Source organism: Pavona decussata, unplaced genomic scaffold, assembly GCF_977016875.1.
Source record: "Pavona decussata unplaced genomic scaffold, jaPavDecu1.1 SCAFFOLD_416, whole genome shotgun sequence".
NCBI lineage: Eukaryota > Metazoa > Cnidaria > Anthozoa > Scleractinia > Agariciidae > Pavona > Pavona decussata.
In genome coordinates, this window is record NW_028145778.1 from 626,719 (window position 1) to 645,705 (window position 18,987).

Below are 18,987 nucleotides of genomic sequence, written 5' to 3' on the forward strand. Positions count from 1 at the left end.
GGCCAGATTTTCTTGTTCAACCGCTTGAAGTGCAAATGAATACACAGATATACTAATAATCAATAACTGACAGCCATTGGAGGTACTGCACTCTTCCGTTTCAACTGATTGGAGCGGAAATTACCGTTCCATTCGCGCAAACTTTCCATTTTCTTTCCTTCGTGTGCCATCAAGTCTTTTTTGTCTTTTTACCTACTAACTAGATTGCAAGTTTGGAAATTCGCCTGGATGGAAAAAGCCTTTCCACTTGGCAACCAACGTTTCCGGAATTCGAAGCAGAAAATGTTCGCTAAATGGAAAGCGCCCCTGGATTTATTTGGACAAATCCGGCGACCACTGCGCTGAAATATCAGTTGCGGGAAAGAAATGCTAAATTCTTCGTCAACTAAACCGTAATTTTAGTTTTAAAGGTCTAATAAATGAGTAAAAGCTAGTTCTAGTTTATTACAGACTTAGCATACGTATAGCTACCAACGCAACTCTCATGCCAGCGTGTGTTTGGAAGAAAAAAGGAAAGTACAGTGGAACCCCGTTAATACGACCACCTTCGGGCCGCGAAAATGCAGTCGTAATAACGGGGTGGTCGGATTAACGAGGTTGTAAAACTAAGGAAATGACTGGAATTTCAAGTCATTTGGGGCACAAAAAAATGGTCGTAATAACGAGGTGGTCCTATTAACGAGGTGGTCGTAAGACGGGGTTCCACTGTACATCAAAACAAGATCTCCAGTGGAAGCGTTAACCATGCATAACGTTGTATTTATAATCTTTAATTTTTAAACAGTGTCTACATTCAGTGGGGTTATTTACCTCCTCTGTATTTTGAAACTTGAACAAAATTTTTATCTTTTATTTTTTCTTGTGTAAAAAAACAAAGTGATTACCCATTAAACCAGTTGGGAGGCAACACCCTTATTTAAAGACCCTAAGTTCTAATTGTTTTACCAGTGACATCATTGTTTATTGCAGCTTCACTAATGTCCTGGAAAGCTTAATGTTTTACTTTGGTTCAGGGGATGGGTTAGCAGTTGGCATTGGCTCTTTTGAAGGTTCAGAGGGTGGTGGAGAGGCTGTTGCTACATCACTGCAATGAAACAAAGGAAGAGTGTCAGTTTCGAAGAAGGCAGACCTTCAATGGTGGAAAAGAAGTCTTGAGACCCTTCGCCAATTAGCCTAACCAAAACAAAAGAGATTAATAAACAACCAAATTATACAAACTACTACAAAGAGCCAACCTACATTGGCTCTTTGGAAGGTTCAGAGGATGGTGGAGAGGCTTTTGCTTCATTACTGCAATAAAAGAAAGAAAGAGTGTCACTTTCGCAGAAGGCAGACCTTCAATTATGGAAAAGAAGTCTTGAGACCTTCCGCCAATTAGCCTAACCAACACAAAAGAAATTAATAAACAACCAAATTAAATAAACTATAAAGAACCTATGCTTTGCAACCTACATTGTCTCTTTGGGAGGCTGAGAGGGTGGTGGAGAGGCTGTTGCTTCATTACTGCAATGAAAGAAAGAAAGACCGTCAGTTTCGCAGAAGGCAGACCTTCAATTATGGAAAAGAAGTCTTGGGACCCTTCGTCAATTATCCTAACCAAAACAAAAGACATTAATAAACAACCAAATTAAACAAACTACAAAGAGCCAACCTACATTGGCTCTTTGGAAGGTTCAGAGGGTGGTGGAGAGGCTGTTGCTTCATTACTGCAATGAAAGAAAGAAAGACCGTCAGTTTCGCAGAAGGCAGACCTTCAATTATGGAAAAGAAGTCTTGGGACCCTTCGTCAATTATCCTAACCAAAACAAAAGACATTAATAAACAACCAAATTAAACAAACTACAAAGAGCCAACCTACATTGGCTCTTTGGAAGGTTCAGAGGGTGGTGGAGAGGCTGTTGCTTCATTACTGCAATGAAAGAAAGAAAGACCGTCAGTTTCGCAGAAGGCAGACCTTCAATTATGGAAAAGAAGTCTTGGGACCCTTCGTCAATTATCCTAACCAAAACAAAAGACATTAATAAACAACCAAATTAAACAAACTACAAAGAGCCAACCTACATTGGCTCTTTGGAAGGTTCAGAGGGTGGTGGAGAGGCTGTTGCTTCATTACTGCAATGAAAGAAAGAAAGAAAGAAAGAGCGTTAGTTCCGTAGAAAGCAGACCTTCAATTATGGAAAAGAAGTCTTGGGACCCTTCGCCGATTATCCTAACCAAAACAAAAGGAATTAATAAACAACCAAATTAAACAAACTACAAAGAACCTACGCTTTGCAACCTACATTGGCTCTTTGGGAGGCTCAGAGGGTGGTGGAGAGGCTGTTGCTTTATCACTGCAATGAAAGAAAAAAAGAGCGTCAGTTTCGCAGAAGGCAGACCTTCAATTGTGGAAGAGAAGTCTTTGGACCCTTTCTCGATTATCCTAAACAAAGCAAAATAAATTAATAAATAACCAAATTAAACAAACTACAAAGAACCTACGCTTTGCAACCTACATTGGCTCTTTGGGAGGTTCAGAGGGTGGTGGAGAGGCTGTTGCTTTATCACTGTAATGAAAGAAAGAAAGACCGTCAGTTTCGCAGAAAGCACACCTTCAATTGTGGAAAAGAAGTCTTGAGACCCTTCGCCAATTATCCTAAACAAAGCAAAATAAATTAATAAACAACCAAATTAAACAAACTACAAGAATCTACGCTTTGCAACCTACATTGGCTCTTTGGGAGGTTCAGAGGGTGGTGGAGAGGCTGTTGCTACATCACTGCAATGAAAGAAAGAAGAAGCGTCAGTTTCGCGGAAAGCAGACCTTCAATTATGGAAAAGAAGTCTTGAGACCTTCGCCAATTATCCTAACTAAAACAAAATAAATTAATAACAAACCAAATTAAACAATCTGCAAAGAACCTACGCTTTGCAACCTACATTGGCTCTTTGGCAGGCTCAGAGGGTGGTGGAGAGGCTGTTGCTTCATTACTGCAATGAAAGAAAGAAAGAGCGTGAGTTTCGCCAAAAGCAGACCTTCAATTCTGGAAAAGAAGTCTTGGGACCCTTCGCCACTTAGCCTAACCAAAACAAAAGAGATTAATAAACAACCAAATTAAACAAACTACAAAGAGCCAACCTACATTTTCTCTTTGGAAGGTTCAGAGGGTGGTGGAGAGGCTGTTGCTTCATTACTGCAATGAAAGAAAGAAAGAGTGTCAGTTCCGTAGAAAGCAGACCTTCAATTATGGAAGAGAAGTTTTGGGACCCTTCGCCACTTAGCCTAACCAAAACAAAAGAAATTTACTAACAAGCAAATTAAACTAACTACAAAGAACCTACGCTTTGCCACCTACATTGGCTCTTTGGGAGGTTCAGAGTGTGGTGGAGAGGCCGTTGCTTCATCACTGCAATGAAAGAAAGAAAGGGCGTCAGTTTCGCAGAAGGCAGACCTTCAATCGTGGAAAAGAAGTCTTGGAACCCTTCGCTAATTATCCTAACCAAAACAAAACAACTTAATAAACAACCAAATTAAACAAACTACAAACAACCTCCTTTTTGCAACCTACATTGGCTCTTTGTGAGGTTCAGAGGGTGGTGGAGAGGCTGTTGCTACATCACTGCAATGAAAGAAAGAAGGAGCGTCAGTTTCGCAGGGGGCAGACCTTCAATTATGGAAAAGAAGTCTTGGGACCCTTCGCCACTTAGCCTAACCAAAACAAAAGAAATTTACTAAACAACCAAATTAAACAGACTACAAAGAACCTACGCTTTGTAACCTACATTGTCTCTTTGGGAGGTTCAGAGAGTGGTGGAGAGGCTGTTGCTTCATCACTGCAATGAAAGAAAGAATCAGCGTTAGTTTCGCAGAAAGCAGACCTTCAATTATGGAAAAGAAGTCTTGGGACCCTTCGCTAATTATCCTAACCAAAACAAAAGAAATTTACTAAACAACCAAATTAAACAAACTATAAAGAACCTACGCTTTGCAACCTACATTGGCTCTTTGGGAGGCTTAGAGGGTGGTGGAGAGGCCGTTGCTTCATTACTGCAATAAAAGAAAGAAATAGCGTCAGTTTCGCAGAAGGCAGACCTTCAATTATGGAAAAGAAGTCTTTGGACCTTCGCCAATTATCCTAACCAAAACAAAATAAATTAATAAAAACCCAAATTAAACAAACTACAAAGAACCTACGCTTTGCAACCTACATTGGCTCTTTGGGAGGCTCAGAAGGTGGTGGGGAGGCTGCTGCTTTGTCACTGCAATGAAAGAAAGAGCGTCAGTTTCGCGGAAAGCAGACCTTCAATTGTGGAAAAGAAGTCTTGGGACCCTTCGCCAATTATCCTAACCAAAACAAAAGAAATTAATAAACAACCAAATTAAACAAACTACAAAGAGCCAACCTACATTGTCTCTTTGGAAGGTTCAGAGGGTGGTGGAGAGGCTGTTGCTTCATTACTACAATGAAAGAAAGAAAGAGCGTCAGTTCCGTAAAAAGCAGACCTTCAATTATGGAAAAGAAGTCTTGGGACCCTTTGCCAATTAGCCTAACCGAAACAAAAGAAATTAATAAAACACCAAATTAAACAAACTACAAAGAACCTACGCTTTGCAACCTACATTGTCTCTTTAGGAGGCTCAGAGGGTGGTGGAGAGGCTGTTGCTTCATCACTGCAATTTAAAAAAAAAAGAAAGAGCGTCAGTTTCGCAGAAAGCAGACCTTCAATTATGGAAAAGAAGTCTTGAGACCTTCGCCAATTATCCTAACCAAAACAAAATAAATTAATAAAAACCTAAATTAAACAAACTACAAAGAACCTACGCTTTGCAACCTACATTGTCTCTTTGGGAGGCTGAGAGGGTGGTGGAGAGGCTGCTGCTACATCACTGCAATGAAAGAAAGAAAGAGCGTTAGTTTCGCAGAAGGCAGACCTTCAATTATGAAAAAAAAAGTCTCGGGACCCTTCGCCAATTAGCCTAACCAAAACAAAAGAGATAAATAAACAACCAAATTAAACAAACTACAAAGCGCCAACCTACATTGTCTCTTTGGAAGGTTCAGAGGGTGGTGGAGAGGCTGTTGCTTCATTACTACAATGAAAGAAAGAAAGAGCGTCAGTTCCGTAAAAAGCAGACCTTCAATTATGGAAAAGAAGTCTTGGGACCCTTCGCCAATTAGCCTAACCAAAACAAAAGAAATTAATAAACAACCAAATTAAACAAACAATAAAGAACCTACGCTTTGCAACGTACATTGTCTCTTTGGGAGGCTGAGAGGGTGGTGGAGAGGCTGTTGCTTCATCACTGCAATGAAAGAAAGAAAGAGCGTCAGTTTCGCAGAAGGCAGACCTTCAATTATGGAAAAGAAGTCTTGGGACCCTTCGCCACTTTGCCTAGCCAAAACAAAAGAAATTGACTAAACAACCAAATTAAACAAACCACAAAGAACCTACGCTTTGCAACCTACATTGGCTCTTTGGGAGGTTCAGAGGGTGGTGGAGAGGCTGTTGCTTCATTACTGTAATGAAGGAAAGAAAGAGCGTCAGTTTCGCAGAAGGCAGACCTTCAATTATGAAAAAAAGTCTCGGGACTATTCGACAATTAGCCTAACCAAAACAAAAGAGATAAATAAACAACCAAATTAAACAAACTACAAAGCGCCAACCTACATTGTCTCTTTGGAAGGTTCAGAGGGTGGTGGAGAGGCTGTTGCTTCATTACTGGAAAGAAAGAAAGAAAGAGCGTCAGTTCCGTAGAAAGCAGACCTTCAATTATGGAAAAGAAGTCTTGAGACCCTTCGCCAATTTGCCTAACCAAAACAAAAGAAATTAATAAACAACCAAATTAAACAAACTATAAAGAACCTACGCTTTGCAACCTACATTGTCTCTTTGGGAGGCTGAGAGGGTGGTGGAGAGGCTGTTGCTTCCTCACTGCAATGAAAGAAAGAAAGACCGTCAGTTTCCCAGAAGGCAGACATTCAATTATGGAAAAGAAGTCTTGAGACCTTCCGCCAATTAGCCTAACCAAAACAAAAGAAATTAATAAACAACCAAATTAAACAAACTATAAAGAACCTACGCTTTGAAACCTACATTGGCTCTTTGGGAGGTTCAGAGGGTGGTGGAGAGGCTGTTGCTTCATCACTGCAATGAAAGAAAGAAATAGCGTCAGTTTCGCAGAAGGCAGACCTTCAATTATGGAAAAGAAGTCTTGAGACCTTTCGCCAATTAGCCTAACCAAAACAGAAGAAATTAATAAACAACCAAATTAAACAAACTATAAAGAACCTACGCTTTTGTTCTTATCGTAGGAACTTCATCAGCAGATATGATCACAGCGCGGCTTGACAAAAGTCATGTGACAATATTAGCAAACAAGCACTACGTGTGTCCGCGGCCCGAGAACGCCTGGACAAAACCGGCAACATTACTAAATTTTATATAAATGGGACAATACCACCATTCTAGCTATGGAGAAAGGGGACTTCAGACGCAAGGTGGAAGAGTACATGAGAGAGAGGCAACCTGAGATCAACAGGGGCGGGGACTACGACCTAACTGCAGGATACAGTCAATGCTATTTAAGTTAAGGTTATTTCGGCCCAAATTTTACAAAGAAAGTGAGCGAGTCGACGAAATTCGGACCCGTTTGTAACAATCTGTACCAGTGCTACAGATGTTTTGAATCACGCCGACTTTCACCCCGAACAAAAAAAACAAAAAACGAAATTGGCTGAAAAATTGCAACGTGTAAATTGGCCCGTATGATTGATTGAAATTTTTCTTTACTCTTAAGACAATCCACCACACGATCATTTCTGCTGTGAAGCTCCAAACAGAACAGAATGACTTTATTTAAGTGTCTGGGTTATTTATCTACATTAAGTAATTGGGGACACTATAGATAAAGTACTGTTGTTTTAAAAATGATAAAATGGTATACAAGCCATTTTCCAATGAAACAATATAAATTTAAAATACTTTTTATATACAATCGCCAAGCTACTATGAAGTCCTATTAGATAAAATATATGCAATTTGTGTATCTCTGTTGGAACAGTTTCAGTTCAGAAAAGAAGTATACCAAATACAAGAAAAAAGCGGATACAAAAACCATCTAACAAGAGGGGCTTATTTTGACAGTTATTTTTAAACTGATGATGGAAGTGGTACCGAAGTCAAAAACGTTCAGTTGTCTCGTTTTCTCATATCTTTCGCCGTAATGAGTAATTACTGAGAGAATAAAATGTCATTACTGGTACCTCTTCTCTATCAGCTGAATTATCATCGTAACGGCCCTCTTCTTTGAGAATTTCTTCTCTTCCTTATTATCTAACTGGAACTTCTGGAAAATATTTTCTTGATCACCACAAAGCATCGCTACGCCCTCCTTAAAAACAGAATGGAAAAAAAGATTTCCCGTTTTTCAATAAGAATTGCACTTATTCTGATTTCCATGTGCATTTGGGGTAGTTTAGTTAGTGTTTAGTTAGAACTGCCCTTGATAGGCAGCTGCAAGCCACCCCGTGTAGTTTTTCAGGCCTTGAATCATTTTAGACCCTAGAACAGCCAAGCTCATAATGGGGAAATGAATCAGAGTATACAAAGCGGGTCCGTTGGCATTTAGTGCGGTGCTTTCTCCCGATATGAAACAGAGCAAATGGTAACTGCCAAATGTTACGTCCTCGTCTATGAACCTTCAACCAAAAGCTCATCGCAACATCGCTTCGTTACTCACTTAATTTTTGCTGTTGTGATCGAATTTCGTCGCAAAAGCATTGAACGTACCTTTCGAAGCCTCATAGTATAAACTGATCTGCTATCAACTGATTTGAAAAACGTTTGGCTACGTCTTAGAGTTCTTCAAGTTTTTGAAAGCGATTTCATTCACCTGACTTCGGAACGGACAGTTTTATGTCCTGTGATGACATGACGTTTTAAAAGGAAACATTTTGTCATATTTCTAAGGCAGTACCAAAGGAAAATACTGCTTAGTCGCTTTAATTTGAACCATAATAACTGAACATTGTAAGAAACAGCATGGAGAAGTATTACTTGATAACTTTCATTATTCGAACGCTCCCCACTTCGGGATTTCATCCACTAACTCAAAAGCAAGAACCATCAAATACAAAAAAATAAACAGTATCATAACAAATTATTGTATTATCTGTGGTATTTGAATGGTGACACTAGGATTTCGTCCACAGACTCAAAGTTTACAGCACAAAAGCCAGACCACTAGAAAAGCTGTCATTTTTGAATGCTCAAAATTTAGGATTTTCATCACGCAACTCAGTGTCTCAACCACATCAAATGTGTCTTGTTTTGACTGGGTGTGGAAGAGTTATATAAATACAAGAAGCTTGGAGAGAGAAACTATTGATAGAGAGCACGGAGAAGTAGACAATGGAGATTAAAATGAAATGATGGGTACCTTGCCAAGACTTCCTGGACCATCAAATTGTGCGTCACCAGGATCACGAGTGGGAGATGTACTGGACGCTGTAGACAAAAGTTGACAATTAAAGTAAAAATTGTCAGTCTTTATCACTTTCTCTATATTTTTCTCTTTCATCCTTATTTTGAAGACAATGATGATGACTTTTCTACAAATTGTAACACAACCATCGTTAAATTTATAGAATTAGTATAATTAGTGTATATCAACAAACCTGGATTGGACGGACACCTTTAAACAGGCACTCTCCGTGCTCTCAGGCGCTCCGTTGGTACATTTACACATTTAAAACAACAGACTCAAAACACCAGGGCGGAACTTGACGAAAATAAAGGAGTATATGTACCTGAAGGGTCACCACGAAAGCCTGATCCACCAGTAAAGGCAAATGCACCATCTCCTCCTCCCCTTGTAGTTTCCGAACCAGAATCTGTGGTAGTTCCTCTAGAATGAGAGAACAATGTAAGCTGAAAATGTTTCTGAGTTTCATGTCAGATATTAATGGCTTCGGTTCAATACTACACTCAATTAATACAATGTGAGTCCAATGAGGGTTGCACTGTACATCTCAACAGTACACACTTGTCGATGCAATGTCCATCTATTGGGGTCAGATGCGAAACAATGTGGGGTATACTGTAGTTTCCGTCTCACGAACCTCAACACAAATCACATTCTAGGATTAGCAACCTCCAAGGTGTATACAGGAAAAGAGTGACAAATGCGCAACTATGAAGGAAATGGATTTATAATTACTCCACTGATGAGCTGGGTGTTGGTATTTAGAGGACGGATCTTCTAACTACGTAGAACGATTTCTTGGAGAAAGTGTTTGGCCACATTTGTAGACTTTCAGAATTGGCTATACCATCAGTAATCTGATCCCCTCATTTATTTTTTTATTTCGGACTGTGTAACGTTTCCCTAGATACTCAGTAAAAATGTAGCGGGGCCAACAGTAGCCTGTAGAACAGGCTTTTTTTTGCAAAAAAACGCAAAAGGCTAGGCCAACAGTAAATATAATTACAAAGAATTCTTACCGTTTAGAACCATTGTTGACAGCCTCATCCTTATCCACTCTTATAACAGGTTTCTCCTTTGCTGTTAGAAATATTTTAGAAAGAGGGTTAATTTCGTGAACATTTTGTCCACTGATGCGGAGATGTTGTTCATTCTTTCCAATATTGAACTCTTTTTCAATAAAATCTTTAACATCCTGAATAGAAACTTTCAAAGGATCTACCATCATGGTGGCCGAGTCATTGCCTGAGGATTCAATCAGCAGCTCCTCCTTTTTGTAGAGCACTGTAATTACTTCATTATCATTTTCCAGTGCGTAAGAGCTGTGGAAAGAAATGACAATGTTGAGCTCATTATTTGAAGAGTGTTTGTCTTTGCACAATAACAAAATACTCTAATCTGATTGGTTCTTAACAGCCCTTAGTTATTGCTTCATTTGGCTGTTACAACCCCAAAACTGTCCGATTTTTACAAGCTGCATGTAATCGGACAGTTAAGCAACCAAAAAATTAAAGCAGCGGACGTCATTAGCTAAAGAGTTTTTTAAAATTATCCAGCTTATGCTAACCAATCAAAATTAAGCAAAATATCTCCAGTGAGCAGGTTGCCAGGCTTCAGCTTAAAAAAAATAATGGACAACAAAAAGAAGTTGGTTCCTACCTTAAATATTCTATCACTGAGTTTCTCGCATTTTGTTATTGAGACAAAATTAATTAGTAATTGGACTTCGTATCGTGCAATTTATAGGCAATCATGCTCGTCATTGTACTCCAATCGGTCTTATTGCCATTACAAATATGAGGGTAGATGTTGGTGCTAAAATTGAACTGTCTGAACAAAACCGTGTTCAAATTAAACATTTTATACACGTTGTATCCTCTAAAGGCGCTGTTACACTAAGCAATTTTTCTTGCAACTTGTCTCACAATTTTGTTGCGACACAAGTTGCACGTATCTTAGCATAGTGTAACAAGCCCCGAAATGAGCACGTCTCGCAATTTTTTTGTTGCCGCAATCGTTGCGAGAAGTAGAAGTCGGTTCTACTTCGTGCAACGGTGACTGCAACAAAAACGTGCGAGGCATGTTCATTTCAGGGCATGTTAAACTAGGCAACGATCCGTGCAACTTGTGTCGAAAAAAAGACCTTTGAAACGTGCCAAGAAGTTGTCCAAAAGTTTTTATCCGAACGTTATCCTCATAAAATTATGAGCGTGAACCTTTCCATAGAAACAGTAAATAGATAATCAGCCGTACTGGTAACTAATCGTATACGTGTTCTGTTCATGCTGTGCAGACATGTACCTTCTGGAGTGCCATACAAAAAGATTTCTTGCTCCTTTTGATATTCCACCGTCTCTCGAACTCAATTCAAATTGTTAATGCTAGGTAGATTGTTTTTAAAATGTATTTTGGGACTGTTTTGGAATTTTTAATTGTAATTGTTGTATAGATCTAGATATAGTTCTTAGTCCAGCGTTTTCCCTTCGTTTTTCGACGAATAAAGTTACTATTACTATAGCGGAGGCCCAGCAAGACCACCGCATTTGAATTTGAGTGTTTGTCAAGCAAAACGTTTTTCTCAAGACACAAAATGAATTTTTCACCTCATGGTTTTATCCTCATCTAGAATTTTTCCACCCATAATCAAACATGCGACTCCACATTTATATTTCTTGTCGATCTCTCGCTTCAAATCTTTGACAGTTGCTGTCTTGAATTCAGCCATGCATATCTCCTTGGTCCCCTGTTTCCACAAATGCTTTACAATTAGCTTCAAGGTTGATGCTTCTGGCTTGAACTCAAATTCTATTTTTCCATTGATTTCCTTTCGTTGGCCAAATTCTTCATTGAGTATTGGTCGCCTTTTGTCTGAAGTGCTAAAGAATTTCAGCCTGCCCTTTGCCCAGGAAGAGCCTTCGACAATCAAAGGATTGGATAATGTTTGCTTAGCCTCTAAAAGCCACACTCCGAGGAATATTCCTCCAAATGTTATGTCCACCTCAGCAGCTGCAAGTCAAAGTAAAAGAATTACAAAATCATGTAATTAACCGATATTGAAACGACACAGCATAAAAATTTTGTCTTTTGATTCCAGCTGCCTCACGAAATGTTTCACATTTGAGAGGTATCAGAGAAGCGGGGTAGATGTATTTACCTTTTTAGTGATCCAAGCTGCAACCATAATAAAATTTAGGGCGCGTTGATCACTTGCATTGTGATAGTGAAGCCCTCAAAAAGGTTCTTACATAATAAAATTACTGTGGTTCTCTTCACTCTCTCCTTGTAAGAATACTTGAATAACAATGAAGTTTTAATTTAGGCTTTGGATTTGTTAAGGATTAAGATTTTGGGGGTTATCAATAGCTCAGTATGTAAATTACACAATTTGCAGTTGTGTTTGAAAACAAAGGGTGAAGTTTTATATCTGGCGACTTGTTTACAGCTGAAGGTAGCTTAGAAGGAAATTAGTGTCTGAAATTGTGAACGTACATGTGCTTATGATAGCAAAAGCAGACATTGCCTGGCTGACCTTCAATAATAGTAATAAATTATCATTGATTGACAGATTTAATGATTGATTGATTGATTGGTCGTTCAACAACTCATTAATAATTCATAAGCCCGTTGACCTATCAAATGGTCGATAATACATCACGTGCATTGACTTTATATCGATGAACCTCCTCCTTGTTAGTATGCGGTGTTTTATCAGCTGATAAAACACTCCTCATTTGTATGCGGTGTTTTTCTCGTATGCTAATTTCCAACGTTCACAAAAGCATAATTGTTATGAACTCTATTGACACACGCTTTTCCAGGAATGTTTTTGAAGCTGTTCAAAAAACTCGCAGCACGTGTTTTATCGGGTCTAAAAACCAGTTATAATCAACTCACCAAAATCATTGTTGTTTCCTACAGCAATTTCAAACTGGGTCCCACTCTCCATCTCGACCACACCCTTCTCTTCGCTGCTGTGAGAGAGTGTGCCATTAGTGATCACCACTGAATAACCACCTTTGTCATAACTTTTTATCTGCGTACTTGGTGAGTCAGTAGTCGGGGCATCACCATTTCTATGCGAAGTTGAATGACTTGATGGATGCTGGTTGTTTAACAGACCATCTAACTGCCCAGAGCCCAAATGCCTCATTAATTGCTGCAGCATTTCCATATCGGCTGCGGTGTTATGGGGCATGCCCTGTCGTGGTGCTGAACAAGAGGGACCAGAGCCATAAAAAAGACCACAGCCGCTGAAACCAGACGACCTTTGGCTTGTTTGGGATGTACCAATAGTAGGAATGCCCTGTTCGGATACAGAACCAGAAGGGGCTGAGCGATCACTAAGGCGATGATCGGTGTGGCCCGACGAGCCTTGACTTGTTTGGGATGTTCTATTGGTTGGCATATTCTGTTGAGGCACTGAACCAAAGGAGACAGAGCATTAAAAATCATAAAATATTCTTTGCCTGACGATTAAATATCACGTTCATTTTGGCAAGAAAAACAGATAATGGGACAATTTCAATAACATCCTTACAACCAAATCGTTTTTGCGGCGGTCGCGAGTTAGTCATCGACGAGGGAATGAACAAACATAACCTAGCCGCGGACATCTTATTCTCTTGTAGTTATGCACAGAAAAGCATTATCCTTCCACAATCCGATATCCTATTTCCCCCACCTTAATTTTGCCTGAGCGCGGTAAATACCACTGAGCCTGAAATTATTGAAGAACAAACAAGTTTATGACGAAAATCCACAGGCATCGTTTGGTGATGATTGTGTCACGAAAGCGCGTCACATCTCATACTCAAATCATTTCCTAATTCACACGCAAAACAAAGTCAGTGGTTAAATATAACCACACTTGTTATTCCAAAACTTGTCAAAAAAGAGGCCGGCAAAGTGTCTTTTTATACATGACAAGCCTAAAAGCTAATTCTTAAAACATTTTCAAGCAATCTGTTATTTAACTTGCCTTTCTCTTGTCATGTTCGTATCGCAAAACAACCAGAGGTCGAAAATTTAAGAAAAAGTTTTAGTGAAAATGCAGAAGCTAATAGCTGTACGTATGTCTCTTTTGTCACACAAAGACATTTTGCCGTCCTGTATTTTCTGTTCGACTAATTATTTTGTGTCACAAGCAAAAGGCGAATAAGGAAAAACTTCCGTTTCCAGGTTGGGAGTCACACCAGTGAAATTTGACGCACTGAACACATGTTCTAACCGATGCAATTGGATGCAGTAAGATCAACTGATCAATGGACAGAAAGTGATGGCTTTCCATGACTTCAATCAGTTTCTTCTCTTGTTAGTCGTATCCTCGCAAAAAAAAACCTGTACAGGTCTAATTTTTACTTTTTCCACTTTCGAGACACGATGAACATTACAATGACATTACACCTTTCTCATTCAATTACCGAGCGAAACTGACTGATTTATCACCTTTCCTTATTTATTCACCACTACAAAGGAGGCTGTCGACATTACTGATATCAGCAGTACGTATGACCTTCCACGGGAAAACGTTCACTGATCTGTTAAAAGGTCTAAACCGTTCGTTAACCATTCAGAAAGCTTTAAAACGGTTAAGGAAAGCGTTAGAGGTGTTAGAAATTCCGTTTGGATTTTTTTTATGCCGTTCCGGGAAGCGTAAATATAAGCGTCAAGATTTTTCTCCAGGTCAACAACAAGACTCGTCGTTCGTTATTTAAAGCGTTACGAATTTTCACTCCACGGCATTACCTGCATTAGAGAAGTCGCTTGATCAACGCTTCTAACAAATAGTTTTGACATTAACTATAGTTTACTTGATTAAAATGTTACAAGTGCATTCCACTAGACAATCACTTGATTGTGTCCCTTCGCTTCCTTATTTTTATTGTTACTTTGCACTGTTTTTATCGAAAAATTTTAAAGGCAATTTATTATAGCCAAGTTCTAACCCAGTTTATGTCCTTCACCTTAAACGTATCGATCAGCATGTAGGTGAAAGGTAAAAGGAATCTTCTCTTGAACACTGTTAACAGCATTTGAAGTTGTTTATGTACCGAGAAAAGTGAATAAATAATTTCGCCGATTCCCAAACAGTTTTGCGGTTCAAACGATTAACAGAATCATTTCTTATCAGTTTATCACATTCTTTTCTTTTTATAAGAATATTGTTTTCCGGCCCAGGCTGAATATTCTTATTTTTCTGCCGATGTTAGGCTGAAAATATTCTTGTGAATATTCTTAGATTTATTTTTTACAACGTATGACATTTTCGTTTTAGAATGTATTGCGGTATCCAAATGTTTGATGTCCGGATCTGAATCAAACTGCAATTAGCATCGAACATTTGGCTTGTGCAGATCTTTATCGCTTTATTGGCTAGTTTTGCCGTTTAGAAAAAGGACGAATTTTATAGTTTAGTTAAAAACATATAATTGTATTGCTTTACAAATTTTCACCACACAAAATTATATTCTTTTCAAAATCTCAGCCTCGAATTTATTCTTAAAATATTCTTAAAATTTCGCAAATTTCGTCTTCGATATTCTTATCAAATAAATTATTATATAAAGAAAAGAGTGTAGTCGAAAATTTGCTCGTTAAGTACGTTTTCCTCTGGAAGGTCACAAATTGTCCATTTTGCCAAGGCGACTCTCCCATCTTCGGTGATCTAGGGACAGTTAGTCGGGACAGAGCGAAGATTTCACGGGCGAAATCGGTACCGTAGCGAAGCTACAAAACGCAGAAAACGGACAGAAAGAGAGACCCCGCCAGTGTGCGGAAGGTCATAGATTCAAGCCCCGACGGGGATCCAAATTTTTGTTTGTTCCAAACTCAGTGGTGACCAGCAGAAACTGAAACAGTTTTCTATGAACGAAATGTAAATTTCCTTTGATAAGAAATATGAAGTTTTACTTACCTTCATCAGTCTGATCAATGGTATCTGGTTTCATGGTTCCTGGAGGGACTGGAGGTCCGTCTTGTTTGTCTTTTGGAGGTTCCTTCTCGTCATCATGCTGTGGACCCTGATGTTCACCTAAAAGAGTCAATCACACTAACATTTGAGAGACATTGAAAACATGTCCTTGAAGAGAAATTTAAAACATACATACAGCCGTCTGTTCTATAGAATGTCAGATAGGAACCATCCTTTACATAGCCTTTTGCCTAAATATAAAGAATCATCATGCAGCGCGACTGAGACACAGATCATGTATCATGCCTAGAGTTAACACTGAGGGATTCAAAGATAGCTTTTTCAATAGACTAGGGTTTAGATATAACTTAGGAGTATTAATTTTTATTATATTGTTAGCTTGAATTTGTTTATTAGTTGACTACGGGGTTTTTATATTTTCAACTGATGTAATCGCGCGCATGTCTTTCATATTTTTATTGTAACATCGAATATGTATTTTTATTTGATGAATAAATTTATTATGCATCCAAAAAACAGACCAGTGACGCTACCGGCGAGTAATAAACACTGTGCTACAAAGTGCCCTATATAGCTTCAAGTATGAAGTATACCAGCTTTGACTATAGCTTAGTCAGATAGCTACGGGTTCTTGTAGTCATGTAACTTCCTATCTGACAGGACTGCAAAACACAAACAACAGTTTTGATGTGCACTAACCTCCTGAGTTCACAGTTTTCTCATAATCAAATGCTTTCGTTGATTCTGCTTTCTTAACCTCATTGCAGTCAATAACAACATCATCATCTGGTGCCTGGTGGGTTTGGGTTCCAGCAGGTGAGCTCGAAGCTCCAGTGTCGCTGACATCTGCAGCTTTGGCTTTCAGTGATGTTGCCTCATCATTGCCATCAACTGCTGCACTTTCGGTAGGCTCTTTTTGCAGTCCAGCTTTAATGTTTTCACAACTGATACGATCATCGTCTGCAGTAATGATGGCATCTTTATCCTTACCACCTGTCGACTTTGAGTGCTCAGTCTCGCTTGAGCTGAGATTTGGCATTGGTGCCGCGTTAGTCCCTTCCTTTGATTCTGCAGACTGAAAGGGGAGCGGGTCATCGTGTTTTAGGGGAAGATCGCTCTTCGTATCGTGCTTTTTCTCCGTGTTTTCCATCTGCTGGTATTTTTACTGACTCGTCACTGGTTGTTTATCTGCTTCTCAACTGTGGAGGATCAACAGAAATCTTATGACTTTTAGATATTTCACATTCAGTGTTTGCAATTATTCCTGATTTAGTCAAGATTCTGAAGAGAAAAGAAACATTTTACTTCCTAATAAGCCACGACAATATTTTCTCACGTACGCAATCTGTTTAAAAGAGGTAATATTTTTGCCGGCAAAGCAAACGAAATTTGTGCAGTGATCACGAAAATGCTGGGAAAGTCCAAAATTAAATGATGATTGTATGTTGTCAGTGGTTTAAATTTGGTTCTGATTTAAATTTTTTCGAACAAGTTTGATTTTATTTCTCTTTATTCCAGATTATGGAAAGACATAAAAAAAATTGCATTAAACAGGCTGGAAATTTTCAAACCAAAAACAAATTTAAAATGCAGTGAAGTTTCTGCATTTGAATTTAAGGTTGTCTACTATTAAGGTCGGGAATTATTTATTAAAAAATTTTTCTGGCCGTCTGCCACTATTTCAGAACAAAGACCTCGAATTTCACAATCTTTGCAAAATATTATTTACGATTACACTGTTTTGAGAACAAATATTTTAGCTTTAAGTGAAACAAGAATTTATCATTTGCATGCAAGTGTTTTTCAAGACCAAACATAAATCACGTGTGCTTCTTCCACCTGGGAGGGCTTTCAGTTTTCGCAGCAATTCTTTCAATTTTTGCAATGACTTCCGGCTTAAAATTTTCTTCATTCAGTTCTAAACCATACTCGATCATTTTAAATTCTGTCAGTTGAATCTAATTAATTTGAGCCGTCACAAAAACAACGTGACAACTTTGTATGAAACATATGGCATGGTTAGTCATCGAATGTTTGAAGCTAAAATGTATTTTAGGCTAACCTTCACATCTGAAACTCTTACCCAAAAACAAGTTTGTCTTATGAGATGTTTTCCAACAAGTTGAGCTTATTTGAACAATAAAAACCATTTATCGTAGTCACAGTTAAGCACAGGTTCATTCACTGATTCCAGTAACGAACGACTCGCTTCAGCGAGAACCCATTTTACATACCGCACATCATGTTTCAAATGCTCCACAACAAAACATGTCATACTTAATACGAAATTAAATCAGGTCTGTTTTTTTTTTTTTTCGTGAAGTCTCTACACTTGCTTAGAAGATACAACCTCCAGTACGACTTAAACGGCAGTGTACAGATAAATGTAAAAGAAATACAGTACACATAGAACGTATCAATACATACGTTGTATTCCTGCCAACTCGAACGTCGGAGATGTGTTTGGATTGCTTCGTTCCTTTGCGTAGCAATTTGCTTGTTTAACAATGGTAAACAACAATACCAAGTTTTTTGGTTATCTCAAATTCAGTACTGCTGTCTCTTGCTAGTAACCTTTTTTGTTTCCTTTTATCTGCTCTCGAACTGTGGAGGATCAACTGTCAGATAAAAATACCATATATGACTAGGTTAAGAACCCTCGTAATATTATATTTATAGCTATTTCACATTCATCTGTTTACAATTACTGATCCAGTCATTTTTCCGTTTAAAAGAGGTATAGTTAGAAAACAAAATTTGTACGGTCATCATAAAAATTAGAAAGATTGATGATATCTTGTCAGTGGCTTGAATTGGTTTTGGTATAATTTTTTTGTTTTGTTTTGTTTAACTGGTCTGATTATAAGTTTCTTTTATTCCAGGTTTAACAGACCGCTACGTTTCCCTCCCCATGTATTTTAACCGACACCTTCACAATTCCGGTTTCACGTAATTATGCTCTCAATAAACATCAATAATTTTTTCTTTAGAAACGCCACCTTTGGCTTTTAGAAGAAACAACAAACAGTTTAACTTTTGTAATCTTAGCTGACTCAAATAGGGAGTTTTTATCTCGACCTCGACAAGGCTTTGTTTGTAGATCATTCAACTGTTTTGTTTTCGAATCTGCTCTTCCAGGAATATCAGCCTGCGCGCGCACCTCCACAGGCATTGGAGAACTGTGTTCTAACAGTTAATCAATGGGTTTGATCATTCTCGTTCCCAGAGTCACCTGGTCCTCTTAGCCGCCGGAGGCTGGGCACGAGAAAGGCCCCGCCGGCTAAGAGGGACGGGAGGCTCTGGGGACGAGAATGTGCGTTTGATCAGTATTAATTTTAAATCATTCGTTAGAGTTCAGAGTTTTGATCTTTTTTTTTTTTTTTTAACCAAGATCTAACCTGTTGGTTATTCCGTTTGAGTAGTCTTAATTTGATTTCGAATTATTTTGTCAACTTATTCAACTTTTTCAGTTTTATTTAAAATGATTAGTTACAATGTAATGGATTGGCCCACGGGTAGCAGTCGCTTATCTTGGCACGCCAGCCATCAATTGCCATCAATTGCCATCAATTGCAAAGACGATAATATTAAT

At 38.6% G+C, this 18,987-nt stretch overlaps 1 protein-coding gene across 50 annotated transcripts; it reads right to left on the bottom strand.

Annotated features, from left to right (window-relative positions):
• Window positions 1-749: 749 nt before the first annotated feature.
• Window positions 750-17,998, bottom strand: LOC146450919 (uncharacterized). Of its 50 annotated transcripts, none has more exons than XM_085099725.1 (34): window positions 17,823-17,997; window positions 16,095-16,594; window positions 15,378-15,494; window positions 12,359-12,883; window positions 11,068-11,470; window positions 9,484-9,786; window positions 8,790-8,887; window positions 8,420-8,487; window positions 7,245-7,372; window positions 6,076-6,126; window positions 5,863-5,913; window positions 5,650-5,700; window positions 5,448-5,498; window positions 5,234-5,284; window positions 5,021-5,071; window positions 4,817-4,867; window positions 4,601-4,651; window positions 4,388-4,438; window positions 4,189-4,239; window positions 3,977-4,027; window positions 3,763-3,813; window positions 3,549-3,599; window positions 3,336-3,386; window positions 3,123-3,173; window positions 2,920-2,970; window positions 2,708-2,758; window positions 2,496-2,546; window positions 2,283-2,333; window positions 2,062-2,112; window positions 1,859-1,909; window positions 1,656-1,706; window positions 1,453-1,503; window positions 1,240-1,290; window positions 750-1,084 (listed from the first exon to the last, which is right to left on the bottom strand). In XM_085099725.1, the coding sequence occupies exons 2-34, from the start codon at window positions 16,543-16,545 to the stop codon at window positions 1,000-1,002; spliced, it is 3,402 nt and encodes a 1,133-aa protein (XP_084955851.1). In that variant the 5' UTR covers window positions 16,546-16,594; window positions 17,823-17,997; the 3' UTR covers window positions 750-999. The 50 variants fall into 50 exon arrangements, with proteins under 50 accessions (XP_084955851.1, XP_084955852.1, XP_084955869.1 ...); XM_085099726.1 differs by lacking the exon at window positions 17,823-17,997 and adding an exon at window positions 16,701-16,789; XM_085099743.1 differs by lacking the exon at window positions 6,076-6,126 and having other exon boundaries at window positions 17,823-17,998.
• Between the last annotated feature and the right edge of the window lie 989 nt (window positions 17,999-18,987).